The sequence below is a fragment of the Pseudophryne corroboree genome, chromosome 12, assembly GCF_028390025.1.
Source record: "Pseudophryne corroboree isolate aPseCor3 chromosome 12, aPseCor3.hap2, whole genome shotgun sequence".
Lineage (NCBI taxonomy): Eukaryota > Metazoa > Chordata > Amphibia > Anura > Myobatrachidae > Pseudophryne > Pseudophryne corroboree.
Window position 1 is genome coordinate 137,775,103 of NC_086455.1, and position 11,510 is coordinate 137,786,612.

The 11,510-nt window shown below is 41.5% G+C and overlaps 1 protein-coding gene across 1 annotated transcript; it reads right to left on the minus strand.

The window, feature by feature from the left end:
• Positions 1 to 304: 304 nt before the first annotated feature.
• On the minus strand, positions 305 to 1,243 carry LOC134979969 (olfactory receptor 5F1-like). Its single transcript, XM_063946572.1, has one exon. The coding sequence runs from the start codon at positions 1,241 to 1,243 to the stop codon at positions 305 to 307; it is 939 nt and encodes a 312-aa protein (XP_063802642.1).
• Between the last annotated feature and the right edge of the window lie 10,267 nt (positions 1,244 to 11,510).

Genomic DNA, 11,510 nt, shown 5'->3' on the forward strand with positions numbered 1-11,510 from the left:
CAGCAAAGAAGTCAAGATAAAGTTGGACCCATCTGTACGTGCATTTAAATATGATGTAAGGTATTGAAAACCATTTTTGAATATAAAGAAAGAAGACTGTTAAGTGCTCTCTCTATATCTGGATTTATATCTGGCTAACTATGGATGGATTCTGTGGATACTCCTAGGATGCACCACAGCATGATGTCGTTTGAACTTTGTGAGTGCCATCACCTATGATGCGATAGATAGATAGATAGATAGATAGATAGATAGATAGATAGATAGATAGATAGATAGATAGATAGATAGATAGATAGAACCTTCAAGAATAACTGCTCATCTTTTTGGACAATCTCACCATAGCTCTTTTTACATCTTTATTCCGAAAACTGTAAATTACTGGATTGAGCATGGGTGTAAAAATATTGTAAAAAACACAGAACAATTTATCGTTCTCTAGAGAGTAAGCAGATGGAGGTCTTAGATACATAAAGAGTATGGTCCCAAAGAAAATGGAAACCACCATTAGATGGGAAGCACAAGTTGAGAAAGCTTTACTTTTTCCTTTTGCTGAATTAATTTTCAGTATTGAACTTATTATTAGAACATAGGAAACCATGGTCAAGAGAAAACACCCTCCTGCAACAAATCCACCTAATATAAATATTTCCAAAGTACTTCTGCGTGTGTCAGTGGCTGACACCTGATGAAGTGGCGGGATATCACAGAAAAAGTGGTTGATCACATTTGAATTACAAAATGATAAACTTGCTACATGAAATGTATGAGAACATGAGAATAAAACACCACTGAACCAACAGCCAAGTGCCATCCGTAGACAAACATCCATGTTCATAATTTGGGTATACCTGAGAGGCTCACATATAGCCATGTAACGATGCAAACTCATGATAGCCAACAAAAGACATTCAGAACTTCCCAAAAAATGTAAGAAATACAACTGGGTGAAACATCCTATATATGTAATTGATTTCTTTTTGGAGTAAAGATTGACTAACATATTTGGGACGGTGACAGTGGTGAAACTTATGTCCAAAAGAGAGAGGTTAAAAAGGAAATAATACATAGGAGTAGATAATTCACTGTCTATTCTTGTCAGGAGAATCAGAGTGAAGTTTCCAATGAGGGTAATTGTATATATGAAGGAAAAAATTAATAGGAGTTTGGACTGTATTGTTACATCTTTTGAAAGACCTTCCAGGATAAATTCTGTCACCTGGGTTTTATTTTCACATGCCATTAGAATTACAGTCAGACCTTTTAATAAATAGGAAAATATATCATTGGAGAGGTCATCCAATGAACTTAAATGTGAACGTACATTTTATTAACCCCTTAATAGCATATGTTAGCTATGTAGTACTCATTGCCGTCTTAACAGCAGTGTAGGCCCTGGGCAAAACAATGCACTGGGGCCCCTACCCATCTTCCAGCAATAGGGGTGGGGAGTGCTATCAGCGTCAGCTTTGATGTCCCGCTGGCGGTAGTGGGTATTCTATCTTCCGCTCAGAATGTAGGACCTGGAGCAGTAATTTCTGCTAACTACTCCTGTAGTGCACAGGTGGGAGATGGGGCGGGAGGGAGAATTCTAAATTCTAGGGCTGAATGAAGGGGCCCCAGTACATGACTTCCGGGGTGGTAGGGGGTGCTTAACACACAGGGGAAGGGTGGATAGTGGAGTGGGCTTAATATTCATAATTTTCTGGTGGAAGGTGCTTGACTGCAGATATCTCCAGATCCTGGAAATAGCTTTTAATGGGATAAAAAAAACTTCTTTCAGGAGGTACTGGGGACTTGGGGATCAGAGTTCAGGAGCCAAAGTAATTCATCAATGAAAATATAAAACTGCATACCAGGCTTGTGGAGCTGGAGCAGGGACCATCTACTGGAAGACTGATATCTCTGGTTCTGGGCATAGTAGAGACAAGCTGCCGGTGTCCAGCTTTTGAAGTATACCCTAAAAAAAAAATCTAAGTCAGATAGAGCTCGATATAATTGTATGGGAAGAGCAATTAACAGGCTTGAATGGGGACCACTGCTTTGAAGTCAAATATCTCCAGTTCCACAGGGCCGATTTTCAAAAATCTGATACCCCTGGAAAAAGTGGACTCCTAGCTATCAGTCTAGGGCCTTTATACTCCTGTGGCCCTTGGGCAAGTGCCCGCTGAACCCATACGAAAAGACAGCCCAGGTAGTACTTACACAGTGATAAAAAAAAAAACTTAAACTCTAATAAATAAGCACATAGACAATTAATTTATTGATAACATACACTATAACTCATATGGCAGCGAGGAGAAAGCAAGCAGATAAGTCTACCACCATAAGGCCTTGCGATATAGCCGTAGTCTCCTATATGCCCAAACAGCGCCAACAATTGTTTCTGCTTACTCCCTCTTATGATGCCTAATGGTGACCAACCCACAAAAGTGGTTTCGGTGACTTCTGGCTAAGTCATCCAATGTCCTTCTGAGAAGAAGAGTATACAACTGGTAGCACAGCATTATTTGTGATCTGACACTAACTCCAGAATCCAGGGAACAAAACTCAAACATAGATGGAGGGGACATCCTGAAAAGAAGCTTCAGTCAGGGGCATCAGGATTGACCTACGTATCACACAGATGCTCCATTTAATTTGACAATATTACCTGATTAGTTAAGCACAGGAACTCACCTTTAATATTGCTGCAACATTTTTTACATCTACTCCTGCTACTGATTGGTAAGCAGAGATATCATCAGTGTGTTGCCCGAAAACCAGGCAACAACAATGAAGCACAAACTCAGTTATTTTCAATAATATTTTCCTAATTTACTTACTTAAATGTCAACCATTCAAGTGTGAGACACAGAACACCATTCTTCTTTGTTTCAAATAATGTGTACATTTACGTAATAACCTTATACAAAGTTCTGCCTGTAAATTCCTAGTGGTGTAATACCTCTCATTACTTGAAAACTTGAAAATGCATATTATAGATAAAGCATGTTCCTCTTCCATATTTGGTCAGTAGCTGGCATTGGCACAACTACATGGATTGGGAAACACAGCTGGTCTATTCAGGGGCAGCTCAAGGGGCTTGCTGGCAGGGCTATTGCCTATGGTGCTGTTGCCTGGGGATGCAGCCACAGTCAGTCTGCCAGCACCTTCTGTTAGAGGTGTGCTTCAGACTGCCTCTGTTTACTGCTGTCCAACCCAGAACTCAGCATCTCTCCCTGGAGCCACAGCCTCTGATATGCGCCAATGCCTTTCCTTCACTCCACACTGCTGAAAGGAAGACTAACAAAAAAAATTAGTAATCAGTGAAATCAGTCAAAGAAGACGGCAAAATGGAGGTGCCCAAAAGGAGGTTCACTTCTGAGGTAACACAGGAGACTGACTTGCCGGGGAAGGAAGACTGGAGTGATGAGGTAGGAGGCTTGAGAGACGTGGGGCAGGAGGCTGAAGTGATGGAGCAGGAGGCTGAAAAGATATGGAGACTGGGGTGACAGGAAGCAGGGGTCTGGAGGGACATGGGCAGGAGGCTGGGAAAACAGGAGGCTAACGTGTCAGGACAGGAGGCTTGAGAGACATGGATCGGGGGGCTGAAGTGACAGGGGGCAGGAGGCTGGAGTGATAGGGCAGAAAACTGGAGAGGCACAGGAGGCTGGAAAGACAGGATCCTGGAGTTACAGTAGGTTGGAGTGACACTGGGGCAGGTGACTGGAGAGACGCATTGGGCAGGAGGCTGAAAGGGACACATGGCAGAAGGTGAAACAGTGGGCACAAGTCTAGTTGAACCTCTGTTGTATGATGATGACATTGGTCAAATTCCTACACAAATAAGCATCTTTTGGACCAGGTGATATACATGAATAGTTAATACCTACTAAAATGTCTCCCAAGGAGGACCAATTATTACAGAGGAATACGTTGCAGAGAAACCACCATATAGGTAAGGTGTCTTTTTTTACTTGTTACACACACAAAATAATATAGTTTTTTTTTGTTTGTTTTTTTTAAGAGGGGCATTAAAGGAAATGTTCCGACCTGGGCACAACTTTGTCTAGAACCACCCTGGGTCAATCATATGAGGATAAAAATGCCTATGTGGTATCGCCTATAGTTTCCAGATGCTCACTCTGAGTATTCTGCTCATCAAATATTTAATATAGATAAGGTAAAAGTAGATGAAAATTCAGGAGCAGAATATGTTGTATGTGAATGCTGGGATTGGCCTACTAAAGAGATTCATAAAATGTAAGCAATATTTGATTGTGATATGATTGGAAAAATATAAAAATGTTATATAATTAAGCAAATTGACCTGCATATCTTTCCAGATGTTGTAAAAAAGGAAAATTAAAGCAATGGTATTACATTTATGTCTGTAAAATTAGGCAAAATTGATATACAAGTAAAAAAATAAGAAAATAAAAAAACAAGCTCACTTGAAATAAATAAAAAATAAAGTAATACATTACATTTTTATGAATTCATTTATATTGCGAATATATTATTGCTTGTACATAATATACTCTTCCATCTACAAAATAAGCATTTTACTAAACACGTGTACAATAGAGAAAAGCAAATTGTTCTGAAAAAGACTTTCCTACATTATTTTGGCTACATTTGTGACATAAAAATGGAAAGCAACAAACACTTTTGCACAAAAAATGGAAGATACAGTACATCCAGGAGTTTTTGTGTGATGCCAGAACAAACAGACAGATAAAAATTCCAACTTTTTTGTTTGTCTCCATATTTCATACACAGTCCCGAAAAGCATTTTTCTCAAACAAAAAAACAAAAAAATTATATATATATATATATATATATATATATATATATATATATATATATATATAATGTAGTTGCAAAAAGACTGGCTTCTTTAACATGTACTGTAGAAAATAAATACAGCACAGGATTCAATGCACACTCAAGCTTCTTTAGCATTGAATCATGTTGCTGCTTTATAATAATCCAATTGAAGCTGCCTCTGTGTGGTATATCTACAGTACTAAAGTGCTGTTTTTTAAAAGTGAAGATGTTGCACATGGCAACCAATGCAATTTTCTAGCTATTATCTTCTAGAAGGTGCTATATAAATAAAGTAGAATTTGATTAGTTTCTATGGGCAACATTACCAATCCTAAAAACTGACACTTTAGTAAATATACCCTTCTCTCTCTCTGCACATTTTAAGTCAGTGCAACATGGTTTTACCATTGTGCAAATTGTGCTTTTATCCTCTGTTTTGACTTGCCTACAACTCTAACTCCAAAATGTGGAAATGATAGGTAACTTTGTTTATATGATTTATAAATGTGCTCAATATTCTTGTATCATGAAGTGAAGCAGAGTGAACATGGCAACGAGCGCTGAATAAATATCACTGTGTAAAATATCATACCCCAGTTTCTTCGGGTGGTATTCATGTGACCGGCGGTCGGGAGACCGACAGTCACATGACCTCCTCCACCATCCCGACCCCTCACTATCCTGATGGTCGGCTTGATGACCAACATGGACTATTTACACTCGTGGGTGTCCACGACACCGATAGAGTGGGAATAGAGCCCGTCGCCACTGAGACCGCAGCGTGGTGAGCGCAGCGAGCCCGCAAGGGGCTTGCTGCACTCGTCCCTCCCCGCCGGGATCCCGGCGTCGGTATGCTGCCGGGATCCCGGCGTCGGCAAGCTGCGGTCAGCCATACTACACCCGTTTCTTCAACAGTTCATTGGAAAATGTAAAGAATTGTATAGACAGACCTGTGTTACATATACAGTACTGTGTTACTGATACACAGCATGCTTTACAGTGCAATATTTATGGTTAAATCAACAGTCACAGTTTATATGTTTCAGTATTCTCCAGGGGTATTTTTTCTCTGTTGCTTTTGGTAAACATTAATCATGATCTTAGAACAATAATCACACCCAAAGGGCCATTACATTTGGGATCTATGTTTATTCATTTAACAAGCTGCTATATGCAAGTACTAACAATTTATATTTGTAGATAGGGGGTAATTCTGAGTTGATCGCAACAGGAACTTTTTTAGCAGTTGGGCAAAACCATGTGCACTGCAGGGGAGGTAGATATAACATGTGCAGAGAGAGTTAGATTTGGGTGGGTTATTTTGTTTCTGTGAAGGCTAAATACTGGCTGCTTTATTTTTACACTGCAATTTATATTGCAGATTGAACTCACCACACCCAAATCTAACTCTCTCTCTGCACATGTTATATCTGCCTCCCCTGCAGTGCACATGGTTTTGGCCAACTGCTAACAAAGTTCCTGCTGCGATCAACTCAGAATTACCCCCAATATGCGAAAAATTTTAATTGATATATGCAGAAATAACAGCCTAAAAAATCAGTGTAAAATAGGTATTTTTAAATATTGCAATGTCAGTGTATTTGAAAATCATGTCTCAGTGATTTTACATATATATATATATATTTTTTTTTTTATAAAAAAGGGGGGAGATTATTGCGCCACTTGTGTACAACACCAGAAATCTAAAAACCACATGTAGTCGAAATAAATGACACTCCCTATGGGTTAATACAGGGCATCAGCTGTCCCCCAAAAACACAGGGATGGTGGTTCCCTGTAGAAATGGATTAATAACACACAGGGGGGGGGGGGGGGGGATATAGCGACCAATGGTGTCTTAAAACAATTCAATAAAAGTGGATCTAAAAGATATATATAAATATATGTGGTATATATATAAAATAATGAGTAACCAGATCAAATGAATCTTTAAAAAGTTAATTTATTAATACATTAAAACAGACAATAATAGCTATACTAAAATTTGTAAAACAATTTTAACTTAACTTGGTATAAGGTCACTGCTAGGTAGCCCAACGCGTTTCGTCATTCAGACTTCATCAAGGGGTCGCCTTGATGAAGTCTGAATGACGAAACACGTTGGGCTACCTGGCAGTGACCTTATACCAAGTTAAGTTAAAATTGTTTTACATATTTTACCATACATTTTAACTGGTATTATATTGCATTGTGTCTATTGTGTTTATCCCATTTTTTAAAGAGATTTGCTGCTCAAATTTTAGTATAGCTATTATTGTCTGTTTTAATGTATTAATAAATTAACTTTTTATAGATCCATTTGATCTGGTTACTCATTGTTTTATATATATACTACATATATTTATATATATCTTTTAGATCCACTTTTATTGAATTGTTTTAAGACACCATTGGTCACTATATCCCCCCCCCGTGTGTTATATATATATATATATATATTGAAACAAGTATATACAGGTGCGCTGGTGACTCTATGTTAGGTAGTCCACAGATCAACAATCCGGGCTTCAGGCACAGGTAAGTTTAATTACCGCAGCACTTTACTCCTATATTCACTCCGGACTCCAGGAGATAAGTTTTCTAAAGATACAAATGAGGAGAAAGTGCGCTCATAGTGCAGATAAGTATTTTAATGGATAAAACAACACTGTGTACAATCCAGGACAGGTAATTTAAAGACTCGTACCCTGATTACCCACTCTGTGGGCTGATTACCACATGATATAAATGTTTCCACAAGGCTGTCTCAATGATCGCCTACCACAGTCCGGGACACAGCACCGTCTCCAGCCGTAAACACGTCAGGATCCGTCCAGCCACCGTGCCGTGCAATCGACCAGATCAACCAGTATAATTGTGGAGAGAAGACGTCAGACAGACCACGCCCCCGTGGTAGGGGCGTGGTCTGTCTGACGTCTTCTCTCCACAATTATACTGGTTGATCTGGTCGATTGCACGGCACGGTGGCTGGACGGATCCTGACGTGTTTACGGCTGGAGACGGTGCTGTGTCCCGGACTGTGGTAGGCGATCATTGAGACAGCCTTGTGGAAACATTTATATCATGTGGTAATCAGCCCACAGAGTGGGTAATCAGGGTACGAGTCTTTAAATTACCTGTCCTGGATTGTACACAGTGTTGTTTTATCCATTAAAATACTTATCTGCACTATGAGCGCACTTTCTCCTCATTTGTATCTTTAGAAAAAAAAAAAAAAATATATATATATATATATATACAGTGCATCCGTAAAGTATTCAAGCACTTCACTTTTTCCACATTTTGTTATGTTACAGCCTTATTCCAAAATGGAATTAAAGAAAAATTTCTCTCAAAATTCTACACACAATACCCCATAATGCTAACGTGAAAAAAGTTTTTGTGATTTTTGCAAATTTATTAAAAATAAAAGACTAAGAAATCACATGTACATAAGTATTCACAGCCTTTGCTATGAAGCTCAAAATTGAGCTCAGGTGCATCCTGTTTCCACTGATCATCCTTGAGATGTTCCTACAGCTTAATTGGAGTCCACCTGTGGTAAATTCAGTTGGACATGATTTGAAAGGCACACACTTGTCTATATAAAGTCCCACACTTGACAGTGCATGTCTGAGCACAAACCAAGCATGAAGTCAAAGAAATTGTCTGTAGACCTCCAAGACAGGATTGTCTCAAGGCAAAAATCTGGGGAAGGGTACAGAAAAATATCTGTTTTGAAGGTCCCAATGAGCACAGTGGCCTCCATCATCAATAAATGGAAGAAGTTTAGAACCAGCAAGACTATTTATAGAGCTGGTCGGCCATCTAAACTGAGTGATCAGTGGAGAAGGGCCCAAGTTAGGAAGGTGACCAAGAACCCAATGGTCACTCTGTTAGAGCTATAGCATCCTCTGTGGAGAGAGGAGAACCTTCCAGAAGGGCAACCATCTCTGTAATTATCCACCCATCAGGCCTGTATGGTAGAGTGGCCAGATGGAAGCCACTCCTTAGTAAAAAGCACTTGGCAGCCCAACCGGAGTTTGCCAAAATGCACGCGTTGGACTCTCAGACCATGAGAAACAAAATTCTCTGGTCTGATGAGACAAAGACTGAACTCTTTGGCGTGACTGCCAGGCGTCATGTTTGAAGGAAACCAGACACCGTGCATCATGCTGTGGGGATGTTTTTCAGTGGCAGAAACTAGGGAACTAGTCAGGATAGAGGGAGAGATGAATTCAGCAATGTACAGACTATGGTGATAGGGCATTGAACCAGAAGCAGGAGTTGAACCGGAAGCAGAAGTGCAGGTGCCCGAGTGGGTACAGGAGTAGCGGGAGACTGACGCTCCTTTTGCGAGGGGGATTACAGTGAGGGAGTGGAGTGGGTAGCAGGAGCATGAGCTGCCGCTCTGGGTGTAAGGGAGTGTGCCTGTTTGGGTGCGGGAGCAGAATGGGCAGCGGGAGAGTGAGCTGCCGCCCTGTGTGCAAGTGTGTGAGGAGGTGAAAGCCACTGAGCAAGTAGTCAGCAGGAGTGAGCACTGCTGCTGCAGCTCAAGGAGAGTGTATGGGAGACGGTGAAAGGAGCAGAAGCAGGTAGCAGGAGGGTTCTGCTGCTACTGCTGCTCTCAGCTCTCAGTGAGAGTGTGGTGTTGACTCTGAGCCAGGAGTCGGGGGGGGGGGTGCGAGGGGGAGGGAAGCTGAGCTTAAACTGAAGGTACCTGTAATTGACTGACCCCGAGTGTGTGAGCTGGGGAACAGCTGAGCCTCTCATGTGTGTGCTGCAGGAGGTCCAGACAGGTCCAGATTCCCCTGGACACACGAGTATCATTACTATATTGACTGTTTGCATTGATACACTATTGCACATAGTTTTATCATTTACTGTTCTGTTGTTGAATATTGCTTCTCTTCACAGCTAAGCTATAGTACCATATTATTTGCAAAATTGTACTATTTTTCTGAAGATAACAGGAAGTTAGTTTTCAAACAAAATGGGTGGGGCCGTGATTGAGAATCTCACTCAGTGCATGATGTGCAAGATGTATGCGCACTTGGAGCAACCGGCCCAGTGTGAATACATCTGTTCGAGGTGTGTGCGAACGGTTGCCCTGGAGCCTAGGTAACTGATCTAGCGCAAACCATTGCAAGACTGAGATATTCAGCGACCAGGTCTGAATTAGGCCCATGGTTTTGCCCATTTGCTGACAAATTTGCTGCTGTAATCAGATCTGAATTAGGCCCAAAGTGTGGCTAAAAATGTTGCATACAACTGTGAAATGCATTCCACCGACTAACACTGTCCAGAACCATAGAAAGCTGGACTGAGCCCTGGCACTTTATAAGAGGCATGGTCTAATTGTGGAGGCATGGTCCCACTCTCATAAAAAAAACTCACAGGGGGGACACTATCTGCCCTTCAGCAAGGGGCAGATACAGGGTGGTGGAGAAGATGGAGACAGAGGAGAAGGGAGAAAGTTGCCATGTACATAGGGTACTACACAGGAATATTGACTGCTGTCTGGCAAATGGTAGGCAATACAGGGAAATCACATTGTTATCAGGTGGGGAATTGGTGCTGGTACCCGGCTGGTAGTGGTGATGATGATGGACTCAGTGATGCTCATGTGTCAGATGCTCCCCTCGGCTGCTCTCACCTCTGTCCAGTGTCAGACTGGGGCATGTAGGGCCCACCTGGAAAATTGCTGTGGTAGAGGCACATGTTGAGGGGTGTGGTCAGTCTGCAGAGGGGGCACGGCCTGACACCTCATTGGTTTGACTAACCATTAGAGAGTACAACATCTGGGCCCCTTCATAAATATATGCAGTATATTCAGCTGATGCATGCATGATAATTTACCAGATTAATAACAGCAATGAACTGTAGAAAATACACTATAGTCCAGTACAAGGTAACATATGTATAATGTATAATTCAAGTGCACAGTCTGGAACCTGATCCTTAGAGAAGGAGGTGGGCCTCAGTACCCCTGTGGGCCAGTCCAAGCCTGCCTCTGTCTATCCTCTATTCCTGATTGATTGATTGATTGATTGATTGATTGATTGCTTCCTTTACACACTGGGCACTGCCTCTGCTGCTGAGAGACATCCCAACTAGCCAATCTGTGGCACCTACTGCCATGGTCTTCTGATCTATTAGGATAGGGAGCAGGGGCCAGCTATTGTTGTTGCAGCTGCATTTTTTGTAGCTATGGATGTACCAAAATATGCTAATGCAAAAGCTGTCAGAATTTGTATTGAGATGCCTACCGGAGCAACTGCAGCTGTCTGCAACTGCCTACACATGTACAGCATCGGTCGCAGATCATGGAAACATTAACTTACTGCATGAGTCTACGGTCAGTCGGAATGGCCAACACAACTAAGCTGCCAGTGTCATGTTATCTGCATACAGAAACAAAGTCACAGCCTGGGATACGCTCCAAAAATGGTCACAATCGCAACCGTAATCGCCAGCAGACAATCACTCAACTGTGTAGATATTGGCAGGGCCGTCTTTTCGTATGGGCTCAATGGGCTCTTGCCCAAGGGCCCCAGGAGTATAAAGGCCTCATCCTGATAGCTGAGGTTGCCCTCTTTCCAGGGGTACCAGATTTTTGAAAATCGGCCCTGGGGAACCGGAGATATTCGACTTGAAAGCAGTGGTCTCCATCCAAGCCTGTTAATTGCTCTTCCCAG